This window comes from Oryctolagus cuniculus, chromosome 16 (assembly GCF_051225735.1).
Source record: "Oryctolagus cuniculus isolate XC-2025 breed Fujian yellow rabbit chromosome 16, ASM5122573v1, whole genome shotgun sequence".
NCBI lineage: Eukaryota > Metazoa > Chordata > Mammalia > Lagomorpha > Leporidae > Oryctolagus > Oryctolagus cuniculus.
The window spans coordinates 50,546,534-50,566,263 of NC_142882.1; the positions used below are offsets into that span (position 1 = coordinate 50,546,534).

Consider the following 19,730-nt stretch of genomic DNA (forward strand, 5'->3'; position numbering starts at 1 on the left):
TTTTGGTGTAAGGTGTGTTTTGCGGCAATGGTGAGTGGCGGACGGTGGAGGTGCTGGAGCTGCCAGCACCAAAGCAACTCTGCTCTTCCTGCATTGGCAGGATGGAGACTCAACAGGGTCTCACATCGGCCGCCTGATTGTCCTCTCTCTGCCCCTCTCTAGATTGGCTTCCCACTGGCTCATCCGCTCTTAGACAGCTGGCAAAAGCTCCCAGGAGAGGCCCGAACAGTCTGGCTTGATTAGAACTCACAGGCTAGGCCTCAGAGCACAGCGCACGCCCACAGAACCCTCCCTAGATGCAGCCTTCACGTGGGTGGAGTCAACCAACTGTGAGACCAAGATATTTGGGGACCAAAGCATTTGGAGAGTGAAGCCAGTGAACGGCACCTCGCTCCCTGCTTCCAATACATTCGTTAAAAAAATACAAATAAAAATACCGGGGGTGGGGCGGGAGTGGGGGACTACATTTGTACTGACCATAGCCTGACCTTTTCCTCTTCCTTCTTCCTTCAAAGCACAGCATAACACTACTTACTTAGCATTTTTGGCTTGGAAATTAGAAGCAATCGAGAGATGATTTGATGTATACAGAAGAGATGTAGGTTATATGCAGATACTACATCATTTTCTATAGGGGGTTTGGGCACCTGCAGATTCTGGTACCTCAGGGTTGGGGGGGGGGTCCTGGATCCCCTTTCCCCACATGCCAAGGGCTGAGTGTACCTCCCAGCCAGGAACCACAACAGTAAGGCAGGATGCCCTCGCTTCAGCGTCACCCAGGGCTGAACTTGACCCTGACCTTCTTTGGACATTTGCAGACCAAAATAGTGTCCACAGCCGTACTCTGTTCCCTGACCCACAAGACAACCTTCCATGCAGTAAGAGGAGCGGGAGGAAGGATGTTCCTTGGTTAAGAAAATGTGAGCACCATGCAGTTCCTTTTGGGTGAAGCTAAGTACCCCCAGCCTAGCACCCTCTATGGATTCACTTGGACTTGCTAGCTGGGGTTCCTCAAAACTGACAATATAAGAAGGCATCCGGGCAAAAGGGTGGAATGCTCTTCCCTCACCCCGCCTCCATGGGTGCCCAGCAATAATCTGCCAAAGTAAGACTGACTCCAAGCTGCCCTTGGCTTGCAACAAGAGTACCCAGATTTTAAAAAGTTTTGCAGAGTGTATTATTGAATGAAAATCTGCTTATAAATAAATCAAACAATATAAAATTGTAGGAAGCATTCCACTCCTGTGTTCACCTTCACTTAGAAAACTGCTCTTCAAGGGCTGGTGCTGTGGTGTAGTGGGTAAAGCTGCTGCCTGCAGTGCTGGGATCCCATATGGACACTGATTCGAGACCCGCCTGCTTCAGCTCCCTGCTATGGCATGGGAAAGCAGTGAGAGGAGTGGAAGACCCATGTGGGGAACCCAGAAGAAGCTCCTGGCTCCTGGCTTTGGTTGGGTCCAGCTCTGGCCATTGTAGCTATTTGGGGAGTGAACCAGTAGATGGAAGACCTCTCTCTCTCTCTGCCTCTGCTTCTCTATAACTCTGCCTTTCAAATAAGTAAATAAATCTTTTTTAAAAAAAGAAAAGAAAACCACTCTTCAGAGTGTAGCGTGTATAACCCCAGACATGGTCTGTGCTTACACTGACACTCACGGGGTAATAAACTCACACCTGCTGTAGAACTGGCTGTCCCTGATTGAGGCACAAGGGACAGCTTCTTGTGTGGGCGTGTGTACATTCATTGGATGCATTTTCACATCTACAAACTATTCTGGTCTGTGGATGCCTTTTAATTTATTCAGCTGGCTTCTACTGAAAGACAATTAGATTGTTTCCAAGTCTTAATCTATTGAGAATAACACTGCAGTCTGAATGTATAGCCTCATTCGAGTGAGTATAATTGTAGGGTAAATTCCTAAAAACAGAATTACCAAATGCTCTGATCTGTGCCAATATGTCAGCTGATTGTTTCTTACCTTTAATCTTAAACCAAAAAGGAGGTTGAGAATGTTTCATATGTCAGACATTTGCAATTCTTTTTGTCTGTGCCTTGCTTATTTACCCCATTTTTGGGCTAGGTTGATGGTCTTTCCCTTGTTGATTTATAAAGGCACTTTAAAAAAAAAAAATTGAGAAGCAGAGAGACAAAGTTAAGGGAGGGGTGCTCCTATTGCTAGCTCACTCTCCGGTTGTCCACAATGGCCAGTGCTGGCTCTGGGCCAAAGCCAGGAACTCAGTGCAGAGCCCTGAAGGGACCCAAGCACTTGAGCCATCACCACTACCTCCCAGGGTCTGCATTAGCAGGAAGCTGGAGTCAGGAGCCAGAGCTGGGACTTGAACTCCGTCACTCCAGTGTAGGATCGGGCGCACCCCAAGCAGCATCTAAACCAGTAGGCCAAATGCTCACCCCCAAAGGCACTAGATAGTGGTGTCTATCCCTCACATCTTTCCAATTATGTTTGTGTCATCCTGGGCTCTTTCATGGTGGTTTTGTCCTAAAGAAATTTTTGATATTTCTGTAATATAACAACCCTTCTCTCACTGCATGTAGGGTTTTCATTATGTTTGAAAAGTCCTCCCCTTTGTAGCATTATAAAAATAATCACTCCTGTATTTATTTATTTATTTATTTTTTTTTTTTTTTTTTGACAGGCAGAGTGGACAGTGAGAGAGAGAGACAGAGAGAGAAAGGTCTTCCTTTGCCGTTGGATCACCCTCCAATGGCCGCCGCTGCAGCCGGCGCACCGCGCTGATCCGATGGCAGGAGCCAGGATCCAGGTGCTTTTTCCTGGTCTCCCATGGGGTGCAGGGCCCAAGCACCTGGGCCATCCTCCACTGCACTCCCTGGCCATAGCAGAGAGCTGGCCTGGAAGAGGGGCAACCGGGACAGAATCCGGCGCCCCAACCGGGACTAGAACCCGGTGTGCCGGCGCCGCATGGTGGAGGATTAGCCTACTGAGCCACGGCGCCGGCTCTGTATTTATTTTTCAGAGACGACTCCATCCATCTGGAATGTACTGTAGTTAAGAAGAGAGTGAGAGATGTGTTGCACTTAAATCCGATGGTTAGCCGTTATCCCCACAGCCTGTGTTCATAGCCCATTTTACGGGCACCATAAGCATCCCAGAAAGTCATCCCAGAGAAAAGGATTTCTTAAACCTCATTGCCTTTTATCATAGGGTCTACACCCTCAACACTCACAGCTACATAGTCATAAGTTCTCCCCGTTAAACATCAGCAATCTCAATTTAATATAATCACTATGCTTTAAGCTTGCTTCAAGATTTTTCCAATACTGCTGCTGCCAGTTTGCCTCTGAGTTCAAGGATAAAACACAGTCCACAAACCCATACTCAGAACCCTGAAATGCAAGCGGCTTGAAAAGCCCTTGAATTGTTGTTAAATCAGCTCACGGCAAAACCAAACCTTAACCAGCCGAAAGCTACTTATAATCTCTCTTCCATTCCACCTCCAAAATTCTCTGCCTTTTGCTTCAAACTTCCATTTACAGTGTGCACAGGGTATTATCCCTTAAAAACCGAAAAGAGTATGAATTTCAAACATCACTGGTTGTCAGGATTTAGGAAAGAGGATTGTGGCTCTCACAGGAGAATCCCAGCTTACACAGGAGCAGAGAGGTTGCGATTCAAGGGAGAAGAGCGAGTCTGGTGAGGGTCAAAGGAAGTCAGGGAGGAGGAGGTTAGAGAGAAGACGGAGAAATAGAGTTGAGAGAAACAAGTGGTTTCACCGACAGCTCTTCCTATTTAAAGCTGTGAGCATGTGTGTTAAGTTCAACGGCACCTGACCTGAGATTTTACTGAGTGAAAAGCAACCAGCAGGTCACTCCAATTCCTTGCAGAAGAAAACAAACCAAAAAGGTTGTAAGATTTTGAACATCATAAATATGAAAAACAACAACAACCACAACCAGACATGCCTAGGATTATAGTGACTCAAGAGGAGTTTCTCCAGCTCTTCAAGGAGCTCATAGTTCTTTCTAGTACCTGTCAAAGGCAGCCTTGAAGACAGAGTCTCCCAGACACGTGCTAGGCTGGGATTTTTAGAACCCTAGCATCGGAAGCCAGGACTTTCTGGGCTATAGCAGTTTGTGCAAAAACACCAGAAATAAAATCTGCAGGGGCCTTTCCTTCACTGAAACCAAAGACAAGTGCAGCAGCTCTCTGCCCTTACCCAAAGGAAATCTATTTCAAGATCTCCAGGGCACGCTCGAAGCCAAGGAGGGTACCAAGCCCCGTGTATACTGCATTTGCCCTACACACTACTCACATGCCTCTATACGGTTTAATTGATAAGTTAGGCACAGTCAGAATTTTATCAACAGTGATTAATAAGAAAATACAATTATGTTAATATATGAAATTACATGAATGTGGTCTCTTTCTCAAAATATCTTATTCTCCAGAACTCACCCTTCTGTCATGATGAGCGACGACTTGATGCCTACATGATGAGACAACGAAGCAAGGTGAATGAGGCAGGAGTGTGATGAGAGCTGGGGTACTGTGCAAGGAGCCCTGTACACAAGGACAGTACGGTGCCAGCAGGCCTGATAACCAAGATGGCCCCTAAGTGCCTATTGGGTGCGTAGTGTATATAGAATGTGGCTACAAGGCACGAAAGGATGATTCTTGTCCCCAGCGGGATGGAGTGGGACAGTACAAGATCTGCTCATGCCACTCAAAACAGTGTGCAATTGAAACGTATGACTTGTTTATTTCTGGAATTTTCTATTTAATATTTTTAGCCGAAACTTTAGAAAGCACAACCTTGGATAACCTCTGGGGGACTACTGTGAACAAACAGGGAGTGAAGGCAAGACTTAAATGTCCTCATCGCTGGTGGCACATCAGAGTCACCCAGGGAACTAATAAAAATACCAACTGCAGGCTTGCTTCCTCTCAACAGGGGATCTGAGCAGGATCACCCGCCGTGCCTCCTGGGCTGTAACTGATTGGCCCCACCCTCTGAGGTGGTCTGGCACGGAGCCTGAGAAGACACATCCCTAACAGGTCCCCAGGTGCTGCCGTATAGTTGGTTTAGGGCCAAACCTTTGAGATCTTGGTTTAACTCATTATGTCCCATGGTCCTACAAATGGAACAAACACCTATAAAAACAAATGGAGCAATGAATATTGTACTTTGAAAAAAAATCACTGAAATATTCACCGAATTAAAAACTTGAGACTTAATGGTTTAAGTCATGTATGTTGGGACTTGAGTTCCACTTTTCCGAGGCCCCTGGGGGTGGGGGTAATGGGACACCCCCGAGTAAAGCAGAGACTTTTGCTATGCACACCTGCCCAGTGGCTGCCACCTGCCTCCCTCCCTCCACCCACCGTAATCAGATGCTTCAGATCTTCAGGGGACAAGGGAACAAGCTTCCTCCTAGGGCTCCAACATCACCTTTTAGGGAGAAAGAGTCTCCAAGTACACAGATGACTAGGCAGTCCAGTTATGATGGGAATAAGATTAGGAAATTTTAGGTAAAAATCTAATTTTAAAGCATATCATTTTGTTTTCTTCTTTCCTAGGACAAAGCAAGAGAGAGAGGGAGAGACAGAAAGAGAGATTGATCTTCCAACTGCGGATTCATTCTCCAAGTGACCACAACAGCCAGGCCATAGCAACGAGCCAGGAACTCCATCGGGTCTCCATGTGGGTGGCAGGGGCCCAAGCACTGGGCCATCCTCTGCTGCCTTCTCAGGCACGTTAGCAGGGAGCTGGATCAGGAGCTGGCCAGCTCAGACTCTCATCCAGGATGCAGGCTGCGGCTGAACCCACTGTGGCACAATGCTGACCCCTGTTTGTCTTCTCTTAGACACGCAACTCCATTGAAACCCCAAGAGAGGGGTGAGCGTCTCTCCCAATGGATAGAGAGAATTTGCAGGGTGCTGCAGCCTAATTTGGAGCACAGTCCTGTCAAGAGCGAATTTCGCTTAAAATTGCAGTGGAGGAGAAATCCCAGATCCTGTGCCACCAAATGATAGCCTTAGAGAAGATATTTATGTAGCGATGATTGTCAGCTCATTTCTGGGAACCCGATAATCTACTTGTACGAAAAACCTTTTAATAGTATCGTAAAGATGAACATCGAGAGTGAGCTGGGCACCTGCTTTGTTTGAAAATTCCCGTGAATCTGCGATTTGGTCTGTCGTCCCTCTAACACGCTAATTCACTCTCTGGCAGTCGGGGACACGCGGCTGATTCTGATTCTTCCTTTTTTTTTCTTTCTTGTTTGGTGGTGTTGTCATCTCTGGCAACACTGCGTGACTGCGCGATAACAGCTATTAGATACCGCCAAGAAGAAATACGGGAATTTCCCCATCGACCTTTGTTTTCCTGCTTTGAGGACAGGTGGAAGGTGTGGCCCAGTGAATCAGGAAGGCAGAACTCAGAGGCCGTGGACGTGGAGGCAGAATAAGAGAGAAGGCTCCAGGGTCCATCAACAGGTCAGGACTGGTTGGTTTGTTTTCATATGTATTAGCTCACTTATTTATGTGCTTAGAGGCTTAGGAGGGATTTTCTAAAAGTTCCTGGGAAGTACGTATCATGATAAAACAGCATGGACTTCAATAATTGTTTGCACCAGAATGAACTTATTTTTAATTCCATTTTCCAAGAAACTTCCTTGTGCATTATACTTCACAGCGAGGTCAAGCAAACATCTTCCTCCTAACCATTAGCAAGAAGGCAAAAGCCGACCACGGCCAGGCTTGGCATCTGACTCGCTGTGCTGGGTTTAGACAGCAGGGGAGGAGGGCATCTCTGTTCCCTTGCTTATGCAGCTAATGATGCCATGGCACCGGGCTTGAGTCAGCTCCCTGGGGTTGTCCCATCCAAGTAAAACAAGCTTATCAAGTCATTTTACTTGAACTTGAAGTAGCTTGAAACCAGAGCTCTTTGAAGTGAGGAGATGCATTCATTTAGTTGCTTTTCTGTCTTTCCTTTGTGGATGACAACACACAGATCACTGTATCCATAGTAGAAGACAGGGTCAACACTGCTAAAGTGTTAGCCTCAATCCTGTCCCTCAATGGGCAGCCCTCTGTGCTGGGGACTTCCTTTCCCTGCCTCCACCTGTCTGAGGGACCTGTTGCCATTCACATGGGCAGAACCTAGTGTCCCCTGATAACCATGGGATCCATGTAACTGCACGAGTGCACTTGAACCAATTAGGAGAAGACAAATAATCAAAACCAAGAAGGGGCAATGATCTCCACAAAAAGAGAAAACCTGAACACACAATAAATATTTGAGAAGAAACTCAACTCACGAGCAATCAGAGAAATGCAAAACTAAGCCCCACAAGATTGGCAAGATCTTAATTTTGATCTAAACAATATTGACAAAAAATAGGAGGAGGAACAGATAGTCTCAAATCCTACTGCTAAAAACCCAAATCGTTCAGCCTCTTCAGAGACACCATGGCAACGGGTAGGGAAGCTAACGGTGCACCTGACGTACAGTTCCACATCTTTTCCCAAACTATGAATCCTGGAGAATCGCTCCCAGATGCACACAAGACAATGTTTACAAGAGTGCTTGAAACATCAACTGAAATAGAACTGGAAACATGCTAAGTATGTGTCAATAGGTGATAAAGAAGTAAACGTTAGCGTATACAGCAGCGCCCTCTTATCCCTAGGGGATATATTCCAACGCCCTGTGGAGCTGAGGATAGTACTAAACACCAGATATACTATCTTTCCACTTACATGCAAACCTCTGATAACTCTCAATAAACTAGGCAATGTAAGAGATTACATGATAGCTAATAGTAAGGTAGTTCATACTTAATAATGTCATAAAACTTCCTTTGAACTTATGAACTGTCAATTTCTGGAATTTCTATTCAATATTTTCAGACAGCAGTTGGCTGTGGTGACTGACACTGCAAACCGTAAAACCATAGCTAAGGGAACATTATGACGCCTTCATGATGGAATAATTCATGGCATTTCAAATGAGTGATTTAAGAGGTGCTTGCTCAATGTGAAAAGCACACTTCCATGTGACACAGAGTGTCCAGAGCTTATGTGTCCTATTTTTTTTCTTTTTTTCTTTTTTTTTTTTTTTTGACAGGCAGAGTTAGAGAGAGAGACAGACAGACAGACAGAGAGAAAGGTCTCCCTTCCATTGGTTCACCCCCCAAATGGCTGCCAAGGCTGGCGTGCTACACCAATCCAAAGCCAGGAGCCAGGTGCTTCTCCTGGTCTCCCACGCAGGTGCAGGGCCCAAGCACTTGGGCCATCCTCCACTGCCTTCCCGGGCCACAGCAGAGAGCTGGACTAGAAGAGGAGCAACCGGGACAGAATCCGGTGCCCCGACCAGGATTAGAACCTGGTGTGCCCCAGGCGGAGGATTAGCCAAGTGAGCCTCGGTGCCGGCTATGTGTCCTATTTCTAAACAAATACCTATGCAGCCAAAGTATTAAGACGGACCAAAAAGTAAACATGAACTTTAATTCTGGAGAGGGTGGGGGCATAGAAGAACAAGAGTTACACGGGGGAAATCATGGACAAATGAAATTAAATGTTTATTCTGGTGCAAAAATAAAAAAATCTGTGAAATCTGTACACACAAGGAATCTTCCAGAAATTTATGGAACATGCATATTACAGAGAAACTAGGCATAGATTCCAAACTTTTTTTTCATCAAAACAAGCTTGTCTTTCAAGATTCCATTTTCTAAGAACTTGTTGTAGGACCCTCCTCTCCTTGCCTAGTAAAGACAAGTGGGCGTGTATCTGCTTCTCTTTGTCCCTGAAATATTTCTCTTTCGTGTTGGTATTACGCCTGCCGTTTTAGGCAAGGATGGAACCCGGAACCCCTTGGTGTGGTGGAGAAACCTACTTGGGTGCTTCGTTCTCACTGGATCTCGGGCCTCCCCTCCTGGGCATCGCCATGAAACACAACGCTGACCTCACAGCGGCAGAACGGGGGTGCTGGGCACAGGGCGCTCAGGACAGCGCCCGCCTTGTGGGGCTGGGTGGGAGGCGGTGCTCAGACACCTTCAGAGGCCTCCTTTTGTTTCCTTCTGCTGCAGGGGAAGAAACCAAGGGAGATGCCCCCTGCGGCTTTAAGTCAAACCCTCCATTTTATTCGAAGATAGGTTTTTTGTTTTTTGTCATTTAATTACTGCCATTTTTGCTTTTCTTTCCTTAGCTTTCTTTTCTCTAAGATTGCGGGGCAATTTTTGCATCTATGCAGATGAGACTGAGTCCAGGAAGGCCCAGCAGCGTAATTAGGTGAGAACAGAACTTCCCGCCTGACAACTATGCCCCTCACCCCCTGCAAACCTGACGCTTTCCATGTGCGAATCGCGCACTGTAGACAAATGTTTTACGGGCAAAGCCTGCTGCAACGAATCTACGGCCTGTTGAGTGAAACACAGATTTGCAACGACAAACTGTCCCCCTCATGGGGAGGCTTTGTCCGTCTGGACTCAGCTCTATGATGAGTCTCCTAGAGGCACCTGTGAGGGAAGTCCCGCCCCATGGCAGGGCCTTCCAGTGAGCCCTTGGGAGGGGGGAGGGGGGTCTCCGGTGAGCTCTTAGAACTTCCGGTGAGCGCTTGTTGGGGGCAGGGACTCTCATATTAGAACTCACTTGAGCTCTCCAAAATTCTCCTGGCTGCCCCTGCGTGTCCTCTTGTGGCTCAGTTGACCGTGGAGGCGAAGTTATAGAAGAGCTGTGATACAGTCACCGTGGGTGATGAGACAGTGTCTGGGACAAGTGTGGCAGAGCAGCATTTGGGCACTGGAGGAAAGTTTGATAGAGAGAGTCACCAGGGTAGAGAGACCCTGGGGGCGCTCCCAGCGGTAGGCCGGGGGAGGGAAAAGAAGGCCTGAATGCAGCCATGGCAAAAGCACCATGGCCAATGCCCCTACTCCCCTTTCTCTCCCCCTCTCTTGCTGGGGCTCCCCATGAGCCAGGCCCAAGTGGACCCAGGAGTAAGGAAGCTCCTTGCTTTCAGGACAGCCCATGGCAGGGCTGATGAAGATGGAGGGTGGGTGTCAGCACACCAGCATCCCCAGAAAGTTCTACCCATGCCCTTACACATACATGCTAGCTTTGCACACAGGCCAATGCCCCTTACACACTCTCCCGTGGGTGATACAGTCTTCACTGTGGCAGGTGGGGGAGTAAATGCAATTTACACGCATTTGGAGATACTCTGAGTCCCAAACCAGGCCCTATTATTTTGCTTATGACTTACTTATTTCTTTACTTGAAAGGCAAAGTGACCGAGAGAGATAGACAGAGATAGAGATCTTCCATTCACTGGTTTTCTCCCCCAAATGGCCACCACAAGCAAGTCTGGGCTAAGCCAAAACCAGGAGCCAATAGCTCCATCCAGGTTGCCCCAAGTACTTGTACCATTTCTGCTGCCTTCCCAGGCAGAGAATTAGCAGGACATTGCATTGGAAGTGGAGCAGCTGGGACTCAAACCTGTGCTCTGATAGGAGATGCCCATATCACCAGCAGCAGTAGCTTAACCCACCTCACCACAATGCTGGCCCTGGCAGGTCCTATGATTCCATCAGCTTACCAGTAAGAAAACTAGAGCAGAGGGAATTGAAGTCAATGGCCATGATTCTCGAAGTCAGCCGGTCGTGATGCTGAAGTGTGTGCCTTCACTCCAGAGTCCTGATGTTCTTTGTCCAACCGAACAAATTTCTGCTGTAAACTCTTGGCTAAGTAGGTCAAGGTGAGGCCACAGATACAGGTGACAAGTGGCTCCTGTCTTCGAGGCATACAGGGTTTTGTCCAGAACACAGTTGAGAGCCACAGGCCAATGCAGTGGTTAGGGCACCCACCTGGGACAAGGGGGACTGAGCACAGAGGAGCTCACTGCCTGAGGGTTCAAGGAAGGCTTCCCTGGGGAGGCGGCCCCTATCTAGGTCAGGAAGACTGTACACTGTGCTGGCGAGAGCCGGAAAGACTTACTGGGCCTGAGGGAGACATCTGCAGGGATACACAGGCATGACAGAACATGACAGAACATGACAGAACATGATGGGTTCAGGAAATGGTGACATTATTTATGGAGACGGGGGAGGAGCTCCAGAAGAATTAGAAGGTGTTGGAATTGGACTTGTTGGAAGGCCAAGTGGATGGGGACAGAAGCTGATGTCGCCCCAGATTCTGGTCTGGAGGCATTAGGTGGTGAGAGAGAGAATGAATCTTCTATCTGCTGGTTCACTCCCCAAATGGCTGCAATGGCCAGGGCTGGGTCAGGCCAAAGGCAGGAGCCAGGAGCTTCTTACAGGTCTCCCACGTGGGTGCAGGGGCCCAAGAACTTGAGTCATCTGCCACTGCTTTCCAGTGCATTAGCAGGGAACTGGATGAGAAGTGGAGCAGCTGGGACTCTATAAACAGTGCTCCTGTGGGCTGTCAGTGTTGCAGGTGGTACCTTAACCTGTTATAATGCAGGCTCCGAAGATTCGGACTCAAGGAGGAATTTGCATGTGGAAAAAGTGAAACAAATTACTCAGTATAAAATACTTTCTTTAAAAAAAATCCATAATAATTGTCCCCTTACAGGGGAGAAAACAGTGTTTTAAATTATGCTTTGGTGCTGGCTCTAAAAGTGATTTTTTTTTGACAGGCAGAGTGGACAGTGAGAGAGAGAGACAGAGAGAAAGGTCCTTTGCCGTTGGTTCACCCTCCAACGGCCGCCGTGGCTGGCGCGCTGTGGCCAGCGCACAGTGATGATCCGATGGCAGGAGCCAGGTGCTTCTCCTGGTCTCCCATGGGGTGCAGGGCCCAAGCACCTGGGCCATCCTCCACTGCACTCCCTGGCCACAGCAGAGAGCTGGCCTGAAAGAGGGGCAACCGGGAAAGAATCTGGCGCCCTGAGCAGGACTAGAACCCGGTGTGCCGGCGCCGCAGGTGGAGGATTAGCCTATTGAGCCACACGGCGCAGGCCTAAAAGTGATTTTTGATGTTTCTAATTGTCTTCAAGTGGTGTTTGTGCCACAGGATTGCAAATGAGATCCAGGAAGTAAGGTAGACTTAGAGGGAGATGAGAGAGATCAAAAGGAGGGAAATGGTTCCAGTTCAAGGGCACTCAAGGGCAAGGTTCTGTGAAGGTGAATTAACTTGCAGGTCAGGGCTGCCAGGAGTAGGAGAGGTTGCCAGAGGTTCTTAGAGTATCTCTTTATGTTTCCCAACCTGGGAAAGCATTTGGCCTAGAGTTGAGAAATCACTCGGAATATCTACATTCTATATCAGAGTGCTGAATCCAAGTCTCAGCTCTGCTTCCAATTCCAACTTCCTAATAATGTGCACCCGGGGTGGGGGGCAACAGAGGATGGCTCAAGCTGTTGGGTCCCTGAAAGACCTGAATTAAGTTCATGGTTGCCCTGGGCAGTGGCTGTTGTTGGCTTTTGGGGAGTGAGTCAACAGCAGAAGCTCTCTCTTGTGTCTCACTGGCTGTCTCTTTGCAAACAAAGAGCAGAAAGGAAAAATAGTTGGCATCCCATAGGAGGCATCACTCATGCCTCCCTCTTCCTGGCCCTGTCGGTCTGAGTAGGAATCATAGAGAGGAGGATTGAGCAGCAGGTGGCATTTAGTCCAAGGAAGCTGGGAGTGGGCCGAGCAGGTCTGCTCACAGGTATGACAGAAGCCCCAGTGTGACACCAGGAGGACGTGGCCAGTGACCCCAGTGTTGGCTGAGTGCTGGAGTCATCTGGAAGGCTTTTAAAGAAAACAACACCCAGATGTTCCTCCCAGCAGGTTGTGATCTCTCTAGTCCTGGGTGAGACTCAAGCACTGATATTTTCAAACTTTCCCAGATAATTTCACTGTTCAAATAGGGTTGTGAAAAGCTTACCTAGAAAAGATGGCAACCATAGGCAGGGACGAAGGGTGACCTCAGGCCCAGGAAACTATACCAAGTCCATGGCTGGAAATCTTCACCATTGAAATGTATCACTAACATCAACAATCCATCAGCCTACCCATCCTGGGTGTAGGGGCTTGGAGCACTTACTTAAAAATGTGTCTCTCTACAAACCACAGAGCTACAAGTGACTCTTAGGAACACAGGGAGCATTGGACCATACAAACATTTCCCAAAACCGGGGAACCTTCTGGAAGACTCTTGAATATGCACTTTGTCAGCTAGGGCTGGCAGCAGAGGGTTCAGGCATGATATAAGTCAGATTAAACTCATTTATTATAAGCAAGTAGCCAACATTAGAGATAATCCCGCTATTGCCACCACTGCAAACCTTTACCGTACACTGTATGATAAGAGAGCACTGTTTGGAAGTATAGAAGCAATGCAGAGAATTCCTGTCAAAAATACAAAGAAGAAAACCACCCCCTCTTTACGTTCCATCTTCATGGAAAGTTTTATCTTTTTTTTTTTTTTTTCCCCTTCCTTCCCTCATCATCTCCTGACACCCTCTAATTAGCACCCTCATGGCTGCCTGGGCACCGTGCATGCTGTAGGTGGCTGGCGTGACATTGGATGCCTGCCCCTGCAGTGCTATTAGGCACCCTGTGGTGCACAAACAAAAAAACCAGAAAGCCTGACCCCACTATTTTCCTATGAATAGAACGTGCTTTCTTTATCCAGATAAAAGGTGTTTGTGTGCATTTATTTGCACAGAGATGAGATACACACAGAGGCATAACATCAGGGGACCTTGTGCCTTGCATGTTGAGTTTTTCAGTCTAAAAAAAGTTCAGAGCAGAAATAGTTTGGTGTGTCCTCAAATAGAGTGGAAGCTCCTGAAAGACTATTTAAATGCTTGTCCTCCACCTTTGAGAGACTTGCGAAGAATAACTTTCTTGGAAGGAAGCCGGGATGGGGAGAAACTTTCCTGGTCTCAGGAAAGAAGCTGGCATGAAATGGGTAACCAACGCCGTCTTCCAAGCTTCTTTAACGACATCTTAAGGTGCACCTTCTTCCTCTGCCTGGGGAGCAGGACTTTCCAGTCTTCTTCCACCACCAATGTGACACGGGAAGAAGTTGGGGGGATTTTCATGGTCAGATATCCAACTGGTACTTAGCAAGTGACTACTAAGGGCTGGGCATGCTCTCTTGTTGACCAAAGCACCTTTGGATCTTACTGAGGTGCGTTCTACAGAGGACTGTGACACCACAGCTCTGTGTGGGCTGAGATGTTGAGAGATGATGACAGAGGCCAGCGCTGTGGCATCGCAGGTAAAGCTGCTATGCCTCACAAGCGCCTGGTTTGGGATGATAAATTATATTGTCCCCCTAGTGGAAACTGAGACCTTGTTGAAGACTGGATGCTCTGTTCTTTTTTTTTTTTTTTTTTTTTTTTTTTTTTTTACAGGCAGAGTGGACAGTGAGAGAGAGAGACAGAGAGAAAGGTCTTCCTTTGCCGTTGGTTCACCCTCCAATGTCCGCCACAGCCAGCGCGCTGCGGCCGCCGGTGCACCGCGCTGATCCGAAGCCAGGAGCCAGGTGCTTCTCCTGGTCTCCCATGTGGGTGCAGGGCCCAAGGACCTGGGCCATCCTCCACTGTACTCCTGGGCCACAGCAGAGACCTAGAGTGGAAGAGGGGCAATCGGGACAGAATCCGGTGCCCCGACCGGGACTAGAACCCGGGCTGCCAGCGCCGCAAGGCGGAGGATTAGCCTAGTGAGCCGCGGCGCCGGCCAAGATGCTCTGTTCTTACATCAGGCCTGTACAACAGGTATTGAGAGCCTGGTTCATGAGAACTTAGAAAGAGTCATCCCCTTATTAATGGTAACTGGGGACTATGCATGTTTCATACAAAATGAATGATTTGCCAGGCTTTAGAAGGAGTCTGCTCTTTGCTGGGCAATTGCTCCGTGCTTGGTGGGCTCTGCCAAGTGGCATCCAGATGTTCCAGGCACAGAGAGGCTGCACAGGCCAGGAGGCAAGCAGGGCCTAGGTGATCTCAGCAAGTCCAACACCCAGAGGGGGCCCCTTTCCCAACTTTCACGCCCAGTGGCTGACAATGGCCTCAGACTCAGTCCCCCAAAGCTGGAAGATTAGCATTTTGTTGAGGATACAAAATGAATATAATGTACCTATCATTAAAGCCTGCGAGATCATATACAGGTAATTAAATGCTAAATTTAGAGTGCCTGGGGTTGGGCAGGGCAGCTGATCAATGAATGTGGAGGAAATGAATGAGTGAAGGATGCTGACCCACGTCACTGGTAGGACACAGGGAGCAGGATGCATGATAGCCATGGAGGATGTGGAGGGTACGGGCACCCCGAGGGAGGCTGAGCTGGGCTGAATGGATGGTAGGGCGTGAGCGTCGGCGTGCAGAGGGCACAACAGCTGATGCTGGGGAGCACCAAGAGACCAGACTTTTGTCACCTTCCTGGGAGGAAATGCGAGGGCCCCTCTCCCTTGGAACCATTATATACAATTTTGTTAAAAGGTTTTAAAAGTTTTTGTTAAAAGTTTTGTTAAAACAAACAGGGGCCGGCGCTGTGGCATAGGCAGGGCTGGCATCCCATACCAGCACCAGTTTGAGTCCCAGCTGCTCCACCTCCAATCCTGCTCTCTGCTATGGCCTGGAAAAGCAGTGGAAGATGCCCCAAGTCCTTGGGCCCCTCCACCCATGTTGGAGACTCAGAGGAAGCTCCTGGCTCCTGGTTTCAGATCAGCGCAGCTCTGGCCATTGTGGCCAACTGGGGAGTGAACCAGCGGATGGAAGACGCCCCCGCTCTGCCTCTCCTTCTCTGTGTGTAATTCTTTCAAATAAATAAATAAATCTTTAAAAACAAATGAACAAAGACTTGACTTCACTTGTCCAGGGTCAGGGAAAGGAACAGTGTGGTCAGTTCTAGAACCTTCTGAGCCGCTACTACCCTCATTAGTCATGGGCCTTTCTGACTTGAGAGCCTTCACAGGGGAGAACTCTTGTGAGTTGATTCCCCATGCAGAGCCTGGCACTTTAGATACAGCTCTGAAGACACTCAGGGCCTCTGAATTCTTCGAGATGCGTGCAGCAAAGGTTTATGCTACAAATTCCAGGTGGACGTGAAGACCCAAGGCTAAGCACAGACGTGCTCAATGACAGCTGTGGCAAATTCAGACACAGGGACATGTGTGAGTGACGCTGAGCAGGGGCAGCAAGGGGCTCCTTTAGAACATTTTAACTAGATTTAATTATTTTTAATTTTAACTAGATTTTTAAACTAGTTTGGGATGATAAATTATATTGTCCCCTTAGTGGAAACTGAGACCTCGTTGAAGACTGGATGCTCTGTTCTTACATCAGGCCTGTACAACAGGTATTGAGAGCCTGGTTCATGAGAACTTGGAGTCATCCCCTTATTAATGGTCATTGGGGACTATGCATGTTTCATACAAAGTGAATGATTTTCCAGGCTTTAGAAGGCTGGGGCCAGCATCATGGAGCAGAGAGCTAAGCTGCCACCTGCAATGCCTGCATCCCATATGAGTGCTGATCCGAATCCCAGTTGTTCCATTCCCAATCCAGCTCCCTGCTAATGCACCTGGGAAGGCAGTAGATGATGGGTCAAGTGCTTGGGCCCTGCCACTTAGGTGGAGACCCAAGTGGAGCTCCAGGCTCCTGGTTCTGTCTAGCCTCGCCCCATCTGTTGCATTTTTGGGGAGTGAACCGGTGGATAGAAGATTTCTCTCTCTCTCTGTCTCCCCCTCATGCTGTCTTCCAAATAAGTAAATGAATTATTCTTCCCACCGCCATCATGTCGAAGTCAGAGTCGCCCAAGGAGCCCGAGCAGCTGCGGAAGCTCTTCATCGGAGGGCTGAGCTTTGAGACGACCGATGAGAGCCTGAGGAGCCATTTTGAGCAATGGGGCACGCTCACGGACTGCGTGGTAATGAGAGACCCGAACACCAAGCGCTCCAGGGGCTTTGGGTTTGTCACCTACGCCACCGTGGAGGAGGTGGATGCGGCCATGAACGCAAGGCCACACAAAGTGGATGGAAGAGTTGTGGAACCAAAGAGGGCTGTGTCGAGAGAAGATTCCCAAAGACCAGGTGCCCACCTCACTGTGAAAAAGATCTTCGTGGGTGGCATTAAAGAAGACACTGAAGAGCATCACCTCCGAGATTACTTTGAGCAGTACGGGAAAATCGAGGTGATTGAGATCATGACTGACCGAGGCAGTGGCAAGAAGAGGGGCTTTGCTTTTGTGACCTTCGACGACCATGACTCCGTGGATAAGATTGTCATTCAGAAATACCACACTGTGAACGGCCACAACTGTGAAGTGAGGAAGGCCCTGTCGAAGCAGGAGATGGCCAGCGCTTCGTCCACCCCGAGAGGTCAAAGTGGTTCTGGAAACTTTGGTGGTGGTCGTGGAGGTGGTTTTGGTGGCAATGACAACTTTGGTCGTGGAGGAAACTTCAGTGGTCGTGGTGGCTTCAGCGGCAGCCGCGGTGGAGGTGGTTATGGTGGCAGTGGGGATGGTTACAATGGATTTGGTAATGACGGAAGCAATTTTGGAGGCAGTGGAGGCTACAATGATTTTGGCAATTACAACAATCAATCTTCAAATTTTGGACCCATGAAGGGAGGAAATTTTGGAGGCAGAAGCTCTGGCCCCTATGGTGGTGGCGGCCAATATTTTGCCAAACCACGAAATCAAGGTGGCTATGGTGGTTCTAGCAGCAGCAGCAGCTATGGCAGTGGCAGAAGGTTTTAATAACTGCCAGGAAACAAAGCTTAGCAGGAGAGGAGAGCCAGAGAAGTGACAGGGAAGCTACAGGTTACAACAGATTTGTGAACTCAGCCAAGCACAGTGGTGGCAGGGCCTAGCTGCTACAAAGAAGACATGTTTTAGACAATACTCATGTGTATGGGCAAAAAAACTCGAGGACTGTATTTGTGACTAATTGTATAACAGGTTATTTTAGTTTCTGTTCTGTGGAAAGTGTAAAGCATTCCAACAAAGGGTTTTAATGTAGTTTTTTCTTTTTTTTTCTTTTGCACCCATGCTGTTGATTGCTAAATGTAATAGTCTGATCATGACGCTGAATAAATGTGTCTTTAAAAAAAAAAAAAAAAAGTTAGCTAATCAAAAAAAATCATCTGTGACCTGAATTGAGTTTAGGGTTAGTGGTTTGTGAATCTACGTTCTTTTGGTTATTTCCAAATAGCCTAGAATGTTTAAAAGTTTAATAAATGAAAGTTTTTAAAATGAGAGCTCTGGCAGGCGCCACGGCTCAATAGGCTAATCCTCTGCCTGCGGCGCCGGCACACCGAGTTCTAGTCCCTGTCGGGGCGCCGGATTCTGTCCCGATTGCCCCTCTTCTAGGCCAGCTCTCTGCTGTGGCCAGGGAGTGCAGTGGAGGATGGCCCAGGTCCTTGGGCCCTGCACCTACATGGGAGACCAGGAGAGGCACCTGGCTCCTGGCTTCGGATCAGCGCGATGTGCCAGCCGCAGTGTGCCAGCCATGGCAGCCATTGGAGGGTGAACCAACAGCAAAAGGAAGACCTTCTCTCTGTCTCTTTCTCTCACTGTCCACTCTGCCAGTCAATAAATAAATAAATAAGAGCTCTATGAGATAGGGGATCTTCAAGTGAGTAGAGACTGTGACATCCCTGGGAGAAGTCCAGAAGGAAGCAGAAATGGGGGTGGCTGTTGGGCATGAATGTTGGACCATCATCTGGGACACCTGTATCCCATATCAGAGTGCCGGGCTTTGGATCCTGGCTTCCCTTGTGATACTAGCTTCCTGCTGTTATGCACCCTGGGAGGCAGCAGGTGACGGCTCCAGTACTCGGGTCCTTGCTATCACTGTGGGAAATCTGAATTGAGTGCCAGGCTTCGGCCTGTTCTAGCTCCAACCATTCCAGGCTTCTGGGGAGTGAACCAGCGATCTCTTGCCTGTGGGGTGTGTGTGTGTGTGTGTGTGTGTGAATCTGTGTGTTTCTCTTTCAAATAAAAATAATAATAAATGAAAGCAGATATCAAATTGCATCAACCCAATATTTACCAGTGCTTGCTAAACGAGTGTCAGTCCAGTGTGGTGCTTGCTATACCTTTGCCACATAAAAAGTATTTACTAAATGAAAAAACAAATGCTTTAAGCTATGAGAGACATATGGGATGGGGGTAATTCTTGAAGGAAGGGCTCATGTGTTAACTGGGCTTTCCTATTCCCTACTTTTCTGTAGTTTTTGTGTGAATTTTCTACAGTAAACCTGCATTACCACTACAATTTGAAAAGACAAGTCAACAGAAATATAAAAGTCTCCTAGTTTAATCCCCCAGTCTTCCCTGTTCGAAAGCTTTGAGATTGCTTATCTTCTGCTAGCAATTGCCTTCCTATTTCACTCCATGAAGGAATATATTTTTACAATATTGAAAATAATTGCACAGTTTAAGGTCAAATAAGCAGGTTAGGAAAGAACTGAACGGAAAACTGTGCCTGGGCTTAGTAACAACCTAATAGGAACAAATAAGTGGTCCAGGATAATCTGTCCACAGGGAGCCAAATCTCCATCCAATCTGTGCACATGGTAACACGCAGGCCCCTGCTTACGCTGGTTTGACTTCCGATTTTTCCACTCTACAGGTGTGAAAGCGATTGGCATTCAGTGGAAAAACGTAGTTGGAATTGTGAACTTGGATCTTTTCCCAGGCTAGCAGTGTGGGAAGGCAGTGGAAGTACTTGGGCCCCTGCCACCCACGTGGGAGCCCTGGATAGAGTTCCTGGCTCCTAGATTTTACCTGGGCCAGGCCTAGCTA

The 19,730-nt window shown here is 48.0% G+C and overlaps 1 protein-coding gene across 1 annotated transcript; it reads left to right on the top strand.

Moving 5' to 3' along the window:
• The first annotated feature begins 16,697 nt into the window (after positions 1-16,697).
• On the top strand, positions 16,698-18,044 carry LOC100358947 (heterogeneous nuclear ribonucleoprotein A1-like). Its single transcript, XM_002713707.6, has one exon. The coding sequence runs from the start codon at positions 16,719-16,721 to the stop codon at positions 17,679-17,681; it is 963 nt and encodes a 320-aa protein (XP_002713753.1). The 5' UTR covers positions 16,698-16,718; the 3' UTR covers positions 17,682-18,044.
• The last annotated feature ends 1,686 nt before the right edge of the window (positions 18,045-19,730 follow it).